At 43.5% G+C, this 20,304-nt stretch overlaps 1 protein-coding gene across 1 annotated transcript; it reads left to right on the plus strand.

Annotated features, from left to right (window-relative positions):
- The first annotated feature begins 585 nt into the window (after positions 1 to 585).
- Positions 586 to 11,525, plus strand: LOC135563553 (zinc finger protein 345-like). The gene is made up of 2 exons (XM_065006344.1): positions 586 to 1,138; positions 9,425 to 11,525. The coding sequence occupies exons 1-2, from the start codon at positions 862 to 864 to the stop codon at positions 10,888 to 10,890; spliced, it is 1,743 nt and encodes a 580-aa protein (XP_064862416.1). The 5' UTR covers positions 586 to 861; the 3' UTR covers positions 10,891 to 11,525.
- The last annotated feature ends 8,779 nt before the right edge of the window (positions 11,526 to 20,304 follow it).

Below are 20,304 nucleotides of genomic sequence, written 5' to 3' on the forward strand. Positions count from 1 at the left end.
ATGAGAACTTGTTCTAAACTGCATACCTGGTTAAATAAAGGTGAAATAAATAACACATAATAATACATAAAAATGTAGGAGCAGTATAGACCTAGTCTGTTCATTATATACATCTACATGATGTATTGTTACACCATGTAGGAGCAGTATAGACCTAGTCTGTTCATTATATACATCTACATGATGTATTGTTACACCATGTAGGAGCAGTATAGACCTAGTCTGTTCATTATATACATCTACATGATGTATTGTTACACCATGTAGGAGCAGTATAGACCTAGTCTGTTCATTATATACATCTACCTGATGTATTGTTACACCATGTAGGAGCACTATAGACCTACAGTAGCTCGCTACTTATTTAGATTTAGTTTGACTTAATGGAACTGCCTTAAATGTGCTGTAGTAAACATTTTTTTATTCGCACTAATCAATCCACACATTCAAGTCTTTTGTATGTCTCAATATAATAGTATTATTTAATTAAATCCATTTAAAAATAATCTTTGTCTGAAAATAAAATATGATCCTCAGCTGCGTTTCCCCTCCAGTCAGCAGACTGCGATGTGCGTCTTTCATGCGACGCTGCCAGTGTGACGTATAATCTAGTGGACGGTTCTTCAGAAACAGCTCGTCAACCACCTCCGTAGCTTGCTAGCCAACATAGCCGAAAGATTCAAGCTATTTATACGCTTTCGATGTATATTAGCTACTGTGTTTTAGACACACTTCTGTCGTATATACTTGTTAACCTATTTAATTTAATATTACGTTATTTTTTATTAGTCAGCTATAGTAGCTGGCAGGTTAAGTTAGCTCTAGTCGCTAATGATAGCTAGCTAGCTAACATCACTGACCATGAGCTCCCTAAACTACTCCGCTCCTGTTAAAGAAGAGGGGAAATGCTGGATGGAGAAAGAGGGTCTTTGGCTGAACATTGTCGTGAAAGAGGAGGAGGAAGAGGAGGATGTCACAGTAACACAAGTGGAGGGTGAGGCTGTTACAGTGGAAGAAGAAGAGAAAGACGTTTCAGTGAAAGAAGAGGAAGATGCTGTTTTTGGAGTGAAGAAGGATGAGGAGATTACTGTCACATTGAAAGATGAAGAGGTGGAGATAGGAGATCTGATTCACTCCAGTAAGTATCGCCTTAAATTGGTTTTTAACTTTGGATTTTCGGAGTTGGCTTGTCAATACCTCTTCAACGGATGGCCCTGGGATGATGACTGATATGTCTAAAATCAGACGTAGAGAGCAAGCTACCCCTTGTTTTCTCCGTTCCGTTTCCAAAAAAGTGGCTTAACATATATATTTGAGAAGGGTCTATCTGCTGACCGCAGACTGGGGGGCACGGCATGTAGTGATTTTCATGTAGTGATGATTTACTACACACTGTGCCCCTCCAATAGTGCCATGTGAGAGTTGGGTTGACTACACCAAAGATTATGGATATACTGACAAGATGTCTCTCCTCCCTAACAAGGGGAGTCGTTGTCCACAAAGCGGCACTGCGGGTTGTCTAGCTCGCGCTTATCCTTTTTTTTGGATTGGTGGATACATCTTATTATTGTAAACTATTGTTTATATTCTATAAGGGTTGTTGACGTCCACCGCCTGTATTCAATGGAGAGATGCTAAGCTACTATCATGAATATGCATAGCGATCTGGAGACAACTCCTGTAGTGTTTTTATCAAAGTTGTCGGTATGTCACGTGTCGACGTAACAACTTAATCATTACGAAACTTCTGTTAGATCAAGTAAACCTCACGTAGCAAATAAGCCATTACTTTTGTTGTTGACCAAATTCAACATTTTCCAAGTTGGGTTGATAATTGTTTGCACTTGGATACAACCTACTGGCATGGATACAACCTACTGGCATGTCCTAGAAAGCTAAAGTTGTTAAATTCCTGGATTTTAAATGAGTATTTTCCATAATAATGGTAATTTGTTTCTCCCTTTCCACATGTGGGATATGTAATATCGGTGCATCCCATTATTATAAAATTGATTATATTATACTTTTTTCCCTCATCAATCTACACACAATACCCCATAATGCCAAAGCAAAAACAGGTTTTAGATTTTTTGCAAATGTATTAAAACTATTCCCCATGATAACTAGTCTTCAAATCAAATCTATTTATATAGCCCTTTTACATCAGCTGATATCTCAAAGTGCTGTACAGAAACCCAGCCTAAACCCCCAAACAGCAAGCAATGCAGGTGTAGAAGCACGGTGGCTAGGAAAAACTCCCTAGAAAGGCCAAAACCTAGGAAGAAACCTAGAGAGGAACCAGGCTATGTGGGGTGGCCAGTCCTCTTCTGGCTGTGCCGGGTGACGATTATAACAGAACATGGCCAAGATGTTCAAATGTTCATAAATGACCAGCATGGTCAAATAATAAGGCAGAACAGTTGAAACTGGAGCAGCAGCACAGCCAGGTGGACTGGGGACAGCAAGGAGGCATGGTCCTAGGGCTCAGGTCCTCCGAGAGAGAGCCCTTAGTAATGTAAGATGTACGATCCCAGGATAACTAGTCTCAGAGTAATGTAAGTCTCAGATAGTTTTAACCCATTACAGTCTAAGCCCTGTCTGAGGGGGAGGTTCTTCTAAGCTATATGGAATTGTTTTAAGAAGGTTTAAACAACATGAAGGGCTTCCCCTGTATTGTTTTAAGAAGGTTATACTAAGGATCATTTTGCTATTTGATTTTGAACTGTAAGACCCATGGAATTATCAACAAAAAATATTTGTCAATACTTCTATAACTCAGTAAAAGGCACCTGGCAGCCCGCTTGGAGTTTGCCAAAAAGGCACCTAAAGGACTCTGACCACGAGAAACAAGATTCTCTGGTCTGATGAAACCAAGATTGAACTCTTTGGCCTGAATGCCTTTTGGCAACCTCCAAGCTGGCTATCATGTGCCTTTTACTGTGGAGTGGATTCCGTCTGCCCACTCTCCCATAAAGACCTGATCGGTGGAGTGCTGCAGAGATGGTTGTCCTTCCGGAAGGTTCTCTCATCTCCACAGAGGAAATCTGTAGCTCTGTCAGAGAGACCATCAGGTTCTTGTTCCCTTCCCCGATGAAGGCCCTTCTCCACTGATTGCTCAGTTCTGCTGGACGGCCAGCTCTTGGAAGAGTTTTGATGGCTCCAAACATCTTACATTTAAGAATGATGGAGGCCACTGTGTTCTTAGGGACCTTCAATGCTGCAGATTTGTTTTTTCGTAACCCTTCCCCAGATCTGTGCCTCGACACAATCTTGTCTCAGAGCTTTAAGGACAATTCCTTCGACCTCATTGCTTGGTTTTTGCTCTGACACCAGTGGGACCTTATATAGACACGTGTGTGCCTTTCCAAATCATGTCCAATCAATTGAATTTACCACAGGTGGACTCCAAACAAGTTGTAGATACATCTCAAGGATGATTAATGAAAACAAGATGTACCTGAAAGCAATTTTGAGTCTCATAGGAAAGGGTCTGAATACTTATGTAAATAAGGTGTCTGTTTTTTTTAACCTGTTTTCACTTTGTCATTATGGTCTATTGATGACACCCCTCTGAAACAAGATAGCCATCAGAAAAAAACCTCTTCCTTAGCCTACTCCTCCTGCTGCTGCTGGCCTTTGTAAATTCTGATGTTATGCCTCTAAAGTTTCTGGTAATAGGCTACACCAGCAGTCGTTATGCTCCTATAGTTTCTGGTAATAGACTACACCAGCAGTCAGCAACCTGACAGCTGACACCTACAGCTGTAGACTATTTGTGAAAGGGATAAGAAGTAAGTCAGGTATTTTGACATTTCCACTGGATCCGCGTATTACGTTTTTCCCTTTTGTGCCGAGTGGATATCGAAAGTTCGAGAGCTGGAAATATTTTTCAAATACTTTGAGTTACTATTCTCATTTGCAATTGATTCTGATTAGACTTTGTTTTTTTGCTGTTTGAGGTGAAAAGCTTTACTTTGAGAAGCTCCAGAACTCATTAGTGGTGGTGCGTTAAGACAATCAGAAATACTATCAGACATCCCCAACTACTATATGCGTAATTAGGTGTGCGTCCTAACATTGACAGGAGTGTTTCAAACAAAACACAATTAATAAATTGACAAAACTGACGCATCTTGCGGGGTCAGGTCTGGGTGGTCTGCCAGGGGCCGTTTAATTTAGTATCCGTTTAGGTCGGCATGGGGAATGATTGTATTTTCCCATAGTATGTTTCACCGAAGTTGACTGACTGAAAGGGAGTGTAACTTTATGACTATTGTTGGATTCTAAACTTTGAACATTGAGATATTGAAGACATGATAGATCAGACGCAGAGTATATAAAGGAATGAGATCTGTAGAAAGACAGAGTGGCTGTGGAATGTGCTGGGTGGACGGGAGGAGATCACAGGATTGGTTTAGGAGAAGTGGATGGACATCTGTGGAATAGGCAAAGGAGGGTTTGAGGTCAGGTCAGATCCCCTGAAGGGAGTAATAAGGGTTTAGTGTCCTGTTACCCTCTTCCTGGGTTTCTGTACAGCACTTTGAGATATCAGCTGATGTACGAAGGGCTATATAAATAAAAACATTTTTATTTTTTTTATTTTATTTTCCTGTCGACCCAGAAGATGTAAGATTGGAGAGAAGGAGGAGTGTCCAAAGTGGGGTATATATACTTGTGTTGGTGAGAACATGTTTTTGTCTGAATTACAGCTGTAACGACCCTTTGGGAAGAATTGAACTTGGTTAATCTTCTCTCGTGTCCGTGAGTTATTTACTCTGAAAGATTTAGAACCCAACACTATAATTACTGTTCCCTGAAAAGGGAAACGAGGTGCAACACCTGTTTGGCCCCGCCCCTTCCTGGGTCGGTGAAGAGCCGTATTACATTTAAGGAATAAACCCGAGCGGGGCGTGAATCCTAGTTTCCCTCCTTCAGTGAACAGTAGTTATAGTCATAACGTTACGCTTGTCATAAGATTAACTTCAACTTAAATACGGATCTTGCTGTTGGACAGTTTTTTTGTATTCTGAAATGCACTTAAACTATGTATCATTTAGTGGCTCCTTATGTTACGCTGGGAAAACAGTTTGTGGGCACATAAATACTAAATAATTTTAGTGTTTGCTAAATCCGAGTTGGCGTAGCAGTAAGATGTGTTTGTTGTTGTAAATGTTGTTTTTTTTGCAAAATATTTAAATCTCTTTTTCCATGTTTAAATTAATTATACCTTCCGGCAACCCGCCTCACCCAATGTGATACGGATCTGCAATTTTCCGACCTCATAGCTAGAACCTCCAACAGAAGCTAGCCATCAGAAGCTAACCAGCTAATTAGCTACTAGCTATTTAGTCATTATTAGCCACTGCTAGCGGCCTTTACATTTTTAGCTCAGACAGCCTCTTTTAGCCTGGATAATACATGCCAGTCTACACAGCGCGATATGACCCTATGATCACTTGGCTACATAGCTGATGTCTGCTGGACTGTTCATTAATCACGGTACTCCATTTAGTTTATCTGTCGGCCCTGTGTGTAGTTAACTGACCCTCTCTGCCCATTCATTGCCATTTTACCTGTTGTTGTCTTAGCTGATTTACTGTTGTCTTAGCTAGCTCTCCCAATCAACACCTGTGATTGCTTTATGCCTCTCTAATGTCAGTATGCCTTGTATACTGTTGTTTAGGGTAGTTATCATTGTTTTATTTTACTGTGGAGCCCCTAGTTCCACTCATCATGCCTCAGAGAACTCTTTTGTCCCACTTCCCCCACATGCGGTGACCTCACCTAGCATAACTAGTGCCTCCAGAGATGCAACCTCTCTTATCGTCACTCAATGCCTAGGTTTACCTCCACTGTACCCGCAACCTACCATACCCTGTCTGTACATTATGCCTTGAATCTATCCCACCACGCCCAGAAATCTGCTCCTTTTATTCTCTGTTCCCAACGCACTAGACGACCAGTTCTGATAGCCTTTAGCCGTACCCTCATCCTACTCCTCTGTTCCTCTGGTGATGTAGAGGTTAACCCAGGCCCTGCGTGTCCCCAGGCTCTCTCCTTTGTTGACTTCTGTAACCGTAAAAGCCCTGGTTTCATGCATGTTAACATCAGAAGCCTCCTCCCTAAGTTTGTTTTACTCACTGCTTTAGCACACTCCACCAACCTTGATGTCCTTGACGTGTCTGAATCCTGGCTTTGGAAGGTCACCAAAAATTCTGAAATTTCCATCCCCAACTACAACATTTTCCATCAAGGTAGAACTGCCAAAGGGGGAGGAGTTGCTATCTACTGCAGAGATGGCCTGCAAAGTTCTATAATAGTTTCCAGGTCTAAGCCTAAACAGTTCGAGCTTCTAATTAAAAAAATGAATCTCTCCAGAAATAAGTTTTGCACTGTTGCCGCCTGTTTACAGAACCACCTCAGCTCCCAGCTGTGCCCTGGACACCATATGAACCCCCCCCCCCCAATACACAGTCAGTTAGGTAAGCAAAAGCTAGCTTTTTCAAACAGAAATTTAGCTCTAACTCCAAAATGTTTTGGGACACTAAAGTCCATGGAGAATAAGAGCACATCATCCCAGCTGCCCAATGCACTGAGGCTATGAAACACTGATACCATCCGATAACTCCATGATAATTGAGAATTTCAATAAGCATTTCTATACGGCTGGCCATGCTTTCCTCCTGGCTGCCACAGCTCCCCACCCCCCGCAGCTACTTGCCCCAGCTTCTCCTTCACCCAAATCCAGATAGCTGAAGTTCTGAAAGAGTTGCAAAACCTGTACCCGTACAAATCAGCTGGGCTAGACAATCTGGACCCTCTCTTTCTAAAATTATCCGCCGCCATTGTGGCAACCCCTATTACTAGTCTGTTCAACCTCTCTTTCTTATCGTCCGAGATTCCTAAAGATTGGAACACTTCTGCGGCCATCCTCTTCAAAGGGGGTGACACTCTAGACCCAAACTGTTACAGACCTATATCCATCCTGCCCTGCCTTTCTAAAGCCTTCAAAAGCCAAGTTAACAAACAGATCACTGACCATTTTGAATCCCACCGTACCTTCTCCGCTGTGCAATCCTGTTTCCGAGCTGGTCACGGGTGCACCTCAGCCACGCTCAAGGTCCTAAACGATATCATAACCACCATCGATCAGAGACAATACTGTGTCGCTGTCTTCATCGACCTGGCCAAGGCCTTCGACTCTGTCAATCACCGTATTCTTGTTGGCAGACTCAACAGCCTTGGTTTCTCAAATGACTGACTCGTCTGGTTCATCAACTACTTCTCAGAAAGAGTGTGTCAAATCGGAGGTCTTGTCTGGCAGTCGCTATGGGGGTACCACAGGGTTCAATTCTCAGGCCGACTCTTTTCTCTGTATATACCAACAATGTTGCTGTGGGTGATTCCTTGATCCACCTTTACGCAGACAACACCATTCTGTATACATCTGGCCCTTCTTTGGACACTTAACTTCTTGGTGACAGGGGGGCAGCATTGAGTAGCTTGGATGAATAAGGTGCCCAGAGTAAACTGCCTGCATGTTGAAGCCTCATTCAAGTTTCTAAAGATGGTTGACATCTAGTGGAAGCCGTAGGAAGTGCAACTTTATCCATATCTCAATGTGTATTGAGGTTTGTAAAACTACAAACCTTGGATGTCCCACTTCCTGGTTGGGTTTTTCTCAGGTTTTTGCTATACTCACAGACATCATTCAAACAGTTTTAGAAACGTCAATGTTTTTTTCTATCCAATACTAATAGTAATATGCATATATTAGCATCTGGGACAGAGTAGGAGGCAGTTTACTCTGAGCACGCTATTCATCCAAAAGTGAAAATGCTGCCCCCTATCCCAAAAAGGTTAACAAACCTCCAAACGAGCTTCAATGCCATTACAACACTCCTTCCGTGGCCTCCAACTGCTCTTAAATGCTAGTAAAACGAAATGTATCCTTTTCAACCGATCTTTGCCCGTACAGCATCACTACTCTGGACGGTTCTGACTTAGAATATGTGGACAACTATAAATACCTAGGTGTCTTGCTAGACTGTAAACTCTCCTTCCAGACTAATACTAGGCATTTCCATTCCAAAATTAAATCTAGAATTGGCTTCCTAATTTGCAACAAAGCCTCCTTCACTCACGCTGCCGAACATACCCTCGCAAAACTGACTATCCTACCGATCCTTGACTTCAGTGATGTCATTTTCAAAATAGCCTCCAACACTATACACAGCAAACTGGATGCAGTCTATCACAGTGCCATCCGTTTTGTCACCAAAGCTTCATGTACCACTTCTCTTATCGGCTGGCCCTCGCTACATATTAGTCTCCAAACCCACTGGCTCCAGGTCATCTATAAGTCTTTGCTAGGCCACCTTAACTCAGCTCACTGGTCACCATAGCAACACCCACCCATAGTACGTGCTCCAGGAAGTATCTCTCACTGGTCATCCCCAAAGCCAACACCTACTTCGGCCGCCTTTCCTTACAGTTTTCTGCTGCCAATGACCGGAACGAATTGCAAAAATCACTGAATCTGGAGACTCTCCCTCACTAACTTTAAGCATCAGCTATCTGAGCAGCTTACCGATCAATACAGCTGTGCACAGCCCATCTGTAAATAGCCCATCCAACTGCCTACCTCATCCACGTTTTTGACTTTTTTTTTTACTCTTTTGCATACCAGTATTTCTACTTGCACATCATCTTCTGTACATCCATCACTCCAGTGTTAATTTGTAATTACTTCACTACTATGGCCTATTTATTGCCTTACCTTCTTACTCCATTTGCACACACTGTATATAGCCTTTCTATTGTGTTATTGGCTGTACGTTTGTTTGTCCCAAGTGTAACTCTGTTGTTTTTTTGTCGCACTGCTTTGCTTTTTCTTGGCCAGGTCGCAGTTGTAAATGAGAACTTGTTCTCGACTGGCCTACCTGGTTAAATACAAATAAATCTTAACTTTATTAGCAACATCCAAATGTATACTGTCATTAATGCGGTTCTTCAATAATTACACATAATTCTTAATACTGTAGCAAACATATTAAGCAGGACATTCAAACGAGCCTCACAATTATAATCCTAAGTAGTGTGAAATGTACTCCTAAGCAACCTGGAAATGGAGGTTATTCCCCTGCATTTTCCCCCATTCACATTCAGAATACATTGTGAAAAACTATCATTTTTGCTCCTGGCAGCTTTACTACATCCATAACTATCGGTTTCCTCATTAGCAGGGAGGTGTTTCTGCAATCAACTTGTGTGCTCATCGCCCTCTTGTCAAATAATTTTAACATTCATTACAGACGTCAATTGTTGTACAACATCATGACTACGCTGTTGGTATCACCTTTTACCATGGATTACCGCTGTTTGTGGGCCTTTAACCATCTGTCTGACATTGTTGTTCACACAGGAGAGAGACAGGACTATCGTGGATCCTCTGGGGAGCCTCAACAACCTCATGATGCTGACAAGGTAGAGAAGAGTCTCTCCAGATCAGAACACCTCAAGAAACACCAGCAGAGACCCACAGGGAGGAGAATTCACTGCTGCTCTGACTGTGGGAAGAGATTCACCTCCCCATCAGGCATTAAAATTCATCAGAGAACACACACAGGAGAGAAATCTTATAGCTGTGGTCAATGTGGGAAGAGTTTTAGACAATCTGGAAGTCTGACAGTGCACCAGAGAACACACACAGGAGAGAAATCTTATAGCTGTGGTCAATGTGGGAAGAGTTTTAGACAATCTGGAAGTCTGACAGTGCACCAGAGAATACACACAGGAGAGAAACCTTATAGTTGTGTTCAATGTGGGAAGAGTTTTACGACATCTGGCTCTCTGACTCTCCATCAGAGAACACACACAGGAGAGAAACCTTATAGCTGTGGTCAATGTGGGAAGAGTTTTGTTAAATCTAGCAAGCTGACTCAACACCAGAGAACACACACAGGAGAGAAACCTTATAGCTGTGATCAATGTGAGAAGAGTTTTACTACATCTGGCTATCTGACTCTACATCAGAGAATACACACAGGAGAGAAACCGTATATATGTGATCAATGTGGGAAGAGTTTTGTTCGATCTGACCAGCTGACATTACACCAGAGAACACACACAGGAGAGAAACCTTATAGTTGTGGTCAATGTGGGAAGAGTTTTGTTACATCTAGCTCTCTGACATTACACCAGAGAACACACACAGGAGAGAAATCTTATAGCTGTGATCAATGTGGGAAGAGTTTTGTTACATCTAGCTCTCTGACATTACACCAGAGAACACACACAGGAGAGAAATATTATAGCTGTGATCAATGTGGGAAGAGTTTTACCACATCTGGCTATCTGACTCTACATCAGAGAATACACACAGGAGAGAAACCCTATATCTGTGATCAATGTGGGAAGAGTTTTGTTACATCTAGCTGTCTGACATTACACCAGAGAACACACACAGGAGAGAAACCTTATAGTTGTGGTCAATGTGGGAAGAGTTTTAGTAATTCTGGTGATCTGACAGTGCACCAGAGAACACACACAGGAGAGAAACCTTATAGCTGTGGTCAATGTGGGAAAAGTTGTAGTAATTCTGGTGATCTGACAGTGCACCAGAGAATACACACAGGAGAGAAACCTTATAGCTGTGGTCAATGTGGGAAGAGTTTTGTTTCATCTAGCAAGCTGACTCAACACCAGAGAACACACACAGGAGAGAAACCTTATAGCTGTGAACAATGTGGGAAGAGTTTTGGACAATCTGGCACTCTGACTCTACACAAGAGAACACACACAGGAGAGAAACCTTATAGCTGTGGTCAATGTGGGAAGAGTTTTGTTTCATCTAGCAAGCTGACTCAACACCAGAGAACACACACATGAGAGAAATATTATAGCTGTGATCAATCTGGCAGTACACAAGAGAACACATACAGTAGAGAAACCTCTTAGCTGTAACCAGAGATAATCTGATAAAAAATCTCAGAAAATACATACATGGAGTTGTTTCATGATATCAATGAATTAATGTCACAATGTAGAATGTATTGACATTGCAGTAGGAGTATTTTAATGTCACAATGTAGAACCCAAAACGCCATTTCACCAGGAGAGTGAAATCCTGCTGGCCTTTGATGGAGAGAACATCCACATGGACTTGGGGCTCTGCATTTTCCCTTAAATTCCTCAAAAATGTTAGAAAAACACTTATGTTCCTAAGTTACTGTGTTTTGGGGTGAAGTTACCAGGGCCGGTCATAAAGATGGCAAACTTCCTAACATAACTAAGTGGATATGATATACACACAAGCTGAAAAATCTGCATTTAGCATCAAGTCTACAATATTGTTAGTTTACCTATGATTCTTTTAATTTGTTTGTATTGTACATCATTATTTCTAAAATGTTTAAATGTCATTAAAAGCATATACAAAGTAAATGTATTATGGTCTGACATGTCTGCAGAAAAGTTGCATTTTTGTCATGTTTTGTAAATATCAATTCACATTTGTTGTGCCACTAAATAAACTATTATTTAAGTCAATATTGTTATAATGGAGGGAGGGTGGACAGGGAGTTTAACATTTTTTACCCCAAAAGGTTATTTGAGGAACCATTAATGGTTTCCCAGGAGCCTCCCAGTAACTATAGATCTTCCGCTGCTTTCTAAAATATCATCCCGCTTATTATCATCCGAATTTCAATCATCTGATTGAGCATATTTCTAAATGTTACTATCCAAAAGTCAGATTAAGACTCCTTTCCACATTCACACAACTCTCATATCACAGTCACACAATGCTATTTCCAAACATACCTAGTCAATGAGTTGTTTTTCAACAATATTTTAATCTGCAGGAATATTTTCACATTTATGTCATGGTTAGTTCCTAGGATAATGTAACTCATACATTCACATCTTTCAATACTTCTAAAATGGGGTGCAGGTTTAAAACAATTACAGGTGCACCTTACTATCTTCTACTATATCATAAATGGTCTTAACTAGTAAACACAGATTCTAGTTTTCATCCAGTTCACACAGATAGCTGACTGGGTCCTGTTTACACTTCCACACAGCAATACACACTCAGAGCCTACAAGGTTTTTCTAAAAACTCCACTTTACGTGTTTCACTCACCTCTTTCTTTTTTAAAAACTACGTTCGATATGTGGTATCCACTCGGCTCACTGCCTCTCAGATCAAAGGTGGGACCATCTGCTCCGTTCCCAAAGTGTGGTCTCCCTGAGATCCCATGTTTGAGGGATCCCTCGTGCATGATTTACCTGGGTCGTCAGGAGCGGTCACCAAGTGAAGATTAATATCCCCATCGCCAAATGTGGTTCATTTCTTTAATATCAAATGAGGAAACAAACTTATCACACAAGTCAGATTTATTATTCAACTAAATCTTTATTCACCTATAAGGGAGCAGGTCAATACAACACACACACATAAAGTTAATCAATTGAGTCTCTACGATAATGATGGCTGGTCGGCGAATCATCCCCAGATGAGAGCCACGATACAAAAGTACAAAGGTCTTTTACAGCCAAGATACACTCCTTTCAACCTACATGATCAACAATAGATGTATAGAATGGGTCACAAGGTTCAGATTTGTATGAAATATACTGTCTGCTGAGAATTATAAGTATCTGCTTTAAAAACAGTACTCTTTGTGTAGAGACCAGGTTCTGGACCTGAGGTCATCTCTCCCTGGTAACATACAGAACAGAAACATTAACTCATGCTCTGGAATGTGGTCTCTTTAGGTTTTATCACCAAAAAGACAATGTAAATCTCCTGTCAGTGTTTTCTCGAAGAAGCCCATCCTCAGTAGAACACAGACACAATATTTATAATAACCCTCTATTCTGTTGCATAAAACAACCATTTGATACAATAAAAGTATAATAACATAATCTTGCAATTTTGCTCTCACAGTGTCCACTGAAAGTTGACTAGTAACAACAACTGGGACCTAAAAGCAGTGGTGGGCCGTCAGGGCCAGCAAGGCCTTCTCTGCTGGCCTAAACATCATCAGAATATTTTTTTGAAATTTAAATGTATTTTCCCACAAATATGTATTAAATTATTCCCCAGAGTAAGAGTTATAGTCTTCATTTCAAAGCTTTCCTCTTGGTTGCACTGCTTCCAGCCCCAGGTTGAGATTTGGAGGGCTGGTCTTTATGTTAGATCTTTTATCCAATCATATTCAGCCATCATGTGTTGCCAGGGGTCTAAAATCTGCCCTCAGGCCTTCAGAATCAACAGTGCGGGCGCTTGTAGCTTAAAGTGAATGGAAATGAAAATTTAGTGTCAACCAATCAGCTTTAGAGTTGGCTATTGTACGCCTGCTGGCTGGCTCCAGTGTTACACAGGAGCCAGCTAGCAGGCGTAGTGCGTGCACGTCTTTTGATTGGTTACCAATATCGAGAGGCAGGTCCTATATGGGCAGGTCTATGCAAACCTCAGAACTAGGAAACTGAATTTGATAAACTAATAATTTGCGTACTACTAAGCGTTTTTTTTAACCCACAATGGCGGAAGGAGGAGAAGATATCGATTTGGTCGAGGATATAATTATTACGCCATTCTCAAGACAAACTTTTCAAGAAAAGTTAGACATTGTCAGGAGAGGTCGCCCGACGCCGACGCTACAAAGCCTGTCACAGGCGGGAAAGGGGTTCGTTCGCCACTTTCAAAGTTCCACCTACGAGCACTATCAATGGCTCCGAGAAGCACTGCAAACTGTACTGCTGGGAATGCCTATTATTACAATTGAGCGAGAGAGGCGCAGGTTCAGTCAAATCTACGATGACATAGCTCGCATCTCAAGTTCACCCAGCGCACGCAGAGGCCCAGCACAAGGAGACACTCACACATACTACCAACAACTCCACAGCAATATTCTGGACAACATTCTTTGCCAGATACATTTTTCGTGGTCTTGAAACCTGTGTCGTATGTTTCTCTCCCTCCTGGACCCCCAGCACTTTCAGACCTACCGGAAAAAAATCCCGCAAACAGCCTTCTCCAGTTTAACAGAGAGTCACGGAACACTGTTCGACCTATCCAAGCTAAAAACAGAACTGACTGTAATGTATGCTATGACTGATTTTGAAGGGAAAAGTCCCTCTGATCTCCTTGATTTCCTTAAGCAGAAAAATCTGAATGGGGACATGGGGCAAATTTACACATTGGCATGTGTGACAATGACTATCCCTGTGTCCACGGCTTCTGTCGAGCGGTCATTCTCCGCCTTAAAGCGAATCAAAACGTATTCCATAAATGCTACTGAACAGACTCGGCTTTCAGCATTAGCCTCCATGTCGATAGAAAATGACTTATTGGTGGAACTAAAACGCACAGATAGACTGTACAACAATGGCTCGCAGGCTCCGAGAAGCACTGCAAACTGTACTGCTGGGAATGCCTATTATTTGCAAGTGATAGATTTGGTGTTTGGAGCCACACTGGCTTTGCAAGCTTAAGTTGTCTAACCAAGGCAGCAATGAGACACGGCTGGGCACTTACAAGCAATGGTGCTTTTGAAAACTTTTGGGGACACCCGAGTGGATCTACAGCTCAACGAACAAGCGCACAGGGCAACGGGAGCTGCACAATGAAAAAGGTATTGTACTCTTCCCCTGCAATTCTATGAATAAAAATGTCAATTTCAAGGTGACTTAACGCCTGGTTTTATACTGCGTTTCTGTCTAAATGTATAGTGTCTAGAGCCATGGCATCATAATGATGGTAATAAGAGGTGGAATAATTCAGGTGGGACTGTGTAGGACCTCACTGAAGCCCCAGGCCCACCCACTGCACGCCACTGCCTAAAAGACACCCACCATGAGACCCACTAAATCTGCCCAAGAGGCGGAAAACAAAAGAAAAACCCACAACAAACTTAAAGACAGGAAGTACACCAAAAAGGTGGTTAAAATAATTTATTACAATCAATACCATTCATACTATTACAAAATCATAATTCTCATTCATTCTTAATTAATTCTATTTACAAAAACATCAAACAAAAACAAACCTCAGGGGAGCATCGTCCCTCCCCGTCATACCTAACCAATACCTAACCCTTTCCCTATCTCCCCTTCCCTAATCTATCCCCTTACCAAACTCACTCTAACACTCCCAGCCCTAAACCCCCTTTCCACCTCTCCCGTGCCGCATGCTTCCCCCACTTCCTCTCCTCCCTCTTCATCCTCCCCCTCAAATCACCTTCCACCCTTCTCACTATCCCTTCCACCCCCCAATCTCTCCCTGTCTTGACAAAATTCTTCCTGGCTTCCCACAGTCCCCTTTTAAAGAGACTCATGAGAAGCCAGAGCAGAAACCTGTCCCTATCCGTTCCCTTTGCTCTCCCTACGCCTCTCTCTAGCCTATGTCAAAACAAAATCACTCCTAACCACACCTAGCATCACGCGTGCCCTAGCCCAGACTAGTCCGGCAAAGGCACAGTCCCAGAAGGCATGGCGCACAGTCTCCTCCCTGCCACAAGAGGATCTTGGACAGGTGGGGGATTGCACCAAACTATACCGGTACAAGATGGCACGTACCGGCAAGCACTTATGGAGGCCCAACCAATTCTTGTCCAGGCCCCGCGCCTGCACTCCCTCCCAGACCACTGACGAGATGCCCGCTACAGGCGCAGGACTCCCTGCCTGCCTGACCTCCTCGTACAGGTGCCTGTGGTCTAAACCTACTCGGGCAACTTCAACCTCGGGGTGCGCACGCAGCCACTTGGCCGCATGGCCAAAGTGCCACGGCAGCTGTTCCGCCCGAGGACCCGCGTTAGACCACACCATTACGCTTCTCGCCTTATACGAGAAGAACACCCGCAGGAGGTAACCGGACGGGTGTATAACCTAGTCCGTCAACAAGTAAGAAACAAAAATGGCGTCCAGCTTGAGGGGGAAATGTGGTACCCCCCCCTACCTCCCTCCCCGATGGGACAGATCATGCGTGCCCTGGCGACCCACTCGCACCTGCCACTCCACATAAACTGAAACACAAGCCTCACTAGAGGCCTCCTCAGACAAGCCGGCAATGGGTAGATGTACGCCAAATACAAAAGAGACGGCAACACATCCACCTTTAGGACCAGGACTTTGCCCATAAAAGACAAATACCTAGCCTTCCACATTGCTAGCTTCCTCTGTACCACTGCGATACGCATGTTCCAGTTTAGCCTCGCTGAGCCGGAGGTCTCAAAATGAACCCCGAGAATCCTCAGGGCCCCTTCAGAGAGAGATAACCCCCCCAGGCACATCCGTTCTACCGCGCCATCTTCCGAAAAACTTGACGGAAGACTTTGCATGGTTCAGAACTGCTCCCGACGCTCGGGTGAAATCCCCAAAGATGGCAAGAGACCTTGTCAGGCACGAGTCCTTGCACAACAGCAAGGAAGTGTCGTCGGCGTACTGCGTCATCTTAACACGCAGCCCACCACTTCCAGGGATCAACAAGCCTTCCACCCCTGTATCTGCCCTAATGGCAGCCCCCAGAGGCTCCATGTACAGAACGAAGAGGAGAGCCGAGAGTGGGCATCCCTGCCCGACCCCAGACGAGAGGTCAAAAACGTCACCTAAGTGACTATTTACACTAACTCGACACCCCGCTCCGACATATAAAGTACGGATCCATCCTATAAACTTCTCCCCAAATCCTAATCTACCTAACACCCTGAATAGAAAATATCTATTCACGCGATCAAAAGCTTTCACCTGATCTAGCGCTCCTACCATTAAAGGCAGCCCTCTATCTTCAACCCAAGCGATGGAATCCCTGATCAACTGTAGGTTCCATCTTATAGAGCGGCCCTCTACCCCGCACGTCTGATCCTCGTGGACGACGTAGGGAAGGGCTGTGCGCAACCGGTCTGCTAAAACCTTTGCAAGAATCTTGTAATCTACGCACAGCATGGTCAATGGCCGCCAGTTGCCAAGGTCAATTGCTTCCCCCTTCTTATAAAGAAGTGACAGCACACCAACAGCCATTGATCCCCCCGGGACCCCCGTCTCAAGGATGGCCTTCAAGACTTCGAGAACCACTGGTCCAAGTATACCCCAAAACTTGAGGTAAAACTCAGCCGGCAGCCCATCCATCCCAGGCACCTTCCCTTTTCCCATCCTCCTAAGAGCGCTCTCAACCTCTTCTAGTGAGATCTGGGCCTCCATCACGTCTCTAATGTCCTCTGGCAACCGCCGGGACAAGTGTTCTAAAAACACGTTTCCCTGCTCTACATCTATTTCCCTTTCCTTAAATAAACCTTGGAAATGATCAGTTGTCACCCTGACCATTTCCTCTGGTTTACTTACTATACTACCATTTTCTTCCCTAACTCCATGCATTACCTTCCTACTCTGCCTGGCCCTAACCGACTTAAAGAACATAGCGGAACAAGTCTCATTATGTTCTAGAAAGCCACTATGCGCACGCTCCAGGAAAGCTCGAGCCTTCTGCTCCTGCAGCTCCCTGAGCTGCGAATCTCTCCCAGTCAATCGACCCGCCGAGGTTGCCTGCCTCGTACTCGAGTTCAATTAACCTTTGGATACGATCCACCTCCCTCCTTTCCTCCCTTTTTTTCCTTCTACAATATCCTATTATAAAAGCCCTTATCCTCCCCTTAACTAAATCCCACCACTCTAACACCCCCTCGCACATAGACCGGAGGCCGTCAAGCCTCCGAAAGAAACAAAAAAATGCGTCAACGAAAGCCTGCTCCTCCAGTATATCCTGATCTAACTTCCAGTACCCCCTACCGAAGAGGCAGACTGGCGACCCCACCTGCAGGAACACCCCGTCGTGATCCGTGAAGAAAACAGGCAACAGCCGCCCAGACAACTGACCCAAAGACCTGGATACAAAAATGTAGTCGAGCCTCCGCGCAACCCCCCTGGAGTTGCGCCATGTAGGACCGACCATTGCCGGAGTAGTGTGCAGGCCACCATCAACCAGACCATGGCAAGCCATTAGCCCAGAGATGGCACCTATCACCACATACCCCTAAATCTATATTAAAGTCTCCTATCACCAAGTGCCTGTTTGTAACACACAGGGGCGCCAGACAGTCCACCATCTCCCTCCTGTCTGCCGCCACCTGTGGCCCATACACCCCAATTAACCTATATCTAGCTTCTCTAAACTTAACATCTATCCCCAAAACTCTACCCTGCATTATTACAAAAGTGTTCTCTATTTTAACCTCTCTATGCCCACACAAAATCCCTACTCCTGTTGAGTGCACCCCTCCTATGCCCCAAAAAGATTCCCCCTTATCCCACTCCCTCTTAAATCTACACACATCCCCACCATCCCTCAGGTGAACCTCCTGTAAAAAACAGAAATCAAACCCCACACCCTCTAAATAACAAAAAACCGCCCTCCTTTTAACATTATCCCTTAACCCCCTAACATTTAGACTAAAAAAAGAAACAGAACTATTCATTTAATTATTAACAACAAATAAAAATAAAAAAAACCAAAGAAAAAACAGGAGACTCACCCGATGCTCCCCTGGTCCATCTCCATCGGCGGGGACGTCCTCTCCTCTCCTGACGCCCCCCCGTCCTCCATCCCAACCCATGACCCAGGCAGTGTGTTGGGTCCTCCCTCCCCATCCACCATCCCCCCCTCCCTGTTTGCCTCGGGGCTGCATGTAGGGGACCCCATCTCCCCAAACAGGAGTTGGGATCCCTCTAGCAAACAGCCCACCGACCCCTCAATGGAGTCATCCACTAAAATGCAAGGGGCTGAGGCAAACCGGGAGGACAAATTACACCCCCCCCCCCCCCGACACTCTCTTAGCCCCCCCCCTCCTCTCCTCTCACTTCCTGCCAAGCTCCCCCTCTTCATCCCTTTCTTCTTTGGTGAAGGAGGTAGCGGGGAGACACAACATCCCATCCCCGCTAACTCCTCCACCAAACCCCTCATTTCGACCTCGAGGAAGCCTGGCAGGCTGTCCCCCCACTCCTTCCCCCCATAAATTGTGATCCATGGCAACTCACTGACGAAACGCAAAACTTTTTGACTGCCCACCCTTGAGACGATCAACAACCAAGTTGTCCTTAACACGGACATGTCTGATTTCAAGAGGAAACTCCTGCAATATCCGTAGTAACTTTCCACCTCACTGTAGAGCTTCTCTCTCTTTTCAGGGTTCACTCGATAGGCATGTTGTTTGATCGGGGCCCAGTCCCCAATGTCATGAATCTTGATATTCTAAAAAGGGTAACAACGTCAATAGAATTATATCTAAAAGCAGAGTAACAATGTAAATATAATTGTACCCAAAAATGGTCAGCTGGTTGCAAGAATAATTATGATTACTAAATGTTACATAACTTGTAAATATGAAAATCAAAACCAAATGTACACCCCTTTGTTAATATGTATTGGCAATTCTTCACTTAATGGTGAGGCATGGAATAAAACCACCTTTTGTCAGGTTGAATGTTTGAAATATGAGGTGATTTGAGTCATACTTCAGTCGTGGAATAAAGACAATTAGCATTTGAATGTTGTAAAGAAATACTGGAGTGATGTCAGATTGTTAATAAAATTGATAATATACCAATTTATTATCCTGCTTTCATGTGTGCATACACACAAACATCTGCAACAATTATCATATTACATGTATTTTTTTAAACAAGCAGCTTTTTCAACTTGTAGAAAACAGCTGGCTACATTTTGAAGTGCTGCATTTTGATTCAAGTGGGTCACCAACGCAGTAAGTGTAACACAGCTCTTTTTTTGTTACTCACTTTTTGCTAAATAATACTCGTTCAATTCAGAGCCTAGATTTTCCCATGAGGCTAATATCCATATCATTATGCAATCAATTGAACAGGGCAAACGATAAGGTCATCATTAAAATACTCCTACTACAATGTTAACATTCTACATTGTGACATTATTTCATTGATATCATGAAACAACTCCTTCATGTATTTTCTGATGTTTGATCAGAGATCTTTTATCAGAGTATCTCTTGTCACATTGATTACAGCTATAAGTGTTCTCTCCTGTGTGTGTTCTCTGGTGTGATGTCAGGTGGCTTGATGTAGGAAAACACTTCCCACATTGATCACAGCTATAAGATTTCTCTCCTGTGTGTATTCTCTGGTGTATTTTAAGTTCTGATGGAGATGTGCAACCTTTCCCACAGTCAGAGCAGAAGTGAGATTTCTTCCCTGTGGGTCTTTGCTGGTGTTTCTTGAAGTGTTTTGATGTGGAGAGACTCTTCTCTGCCTCTTCAGCATCATGAGGTTG

Source organism: Oncorhynchus nerka, linkage group LG21, assembly GCF_034236695.1.
Source record: "Oncorhynchus nerka isolate Pitt River linkage group LG21, Oner_Uvic_2.0, whole genome shotgun sequence".
In the NCBI taxonomy this organism is placed as follows: Eukaryota; Metazoa; Chordata; class Actinopteri; order Salmoniformes; family Salmonidae; genus Oncorhynchus; species Oncorhynchus nerka.

What these genes read in the sequence shown, in the direction of transcription:
- LOC135563553 (XM_065006344.1), top strand. Translation starts at nt 862, where the DNA reads ATGAGCTCCCTAAACTACTCCGCTCCTGTTAAAGAAGAGGGGAAATGC. An exon ending in AGGAGATCTGATTCACTCCA is followed by an intron (nt 1,139 to 9,424) that starts GTAAGTATCGCC and finishes TTGTTCACACAG; the next exon opens with GAGAGAGACAGGACTATCGT.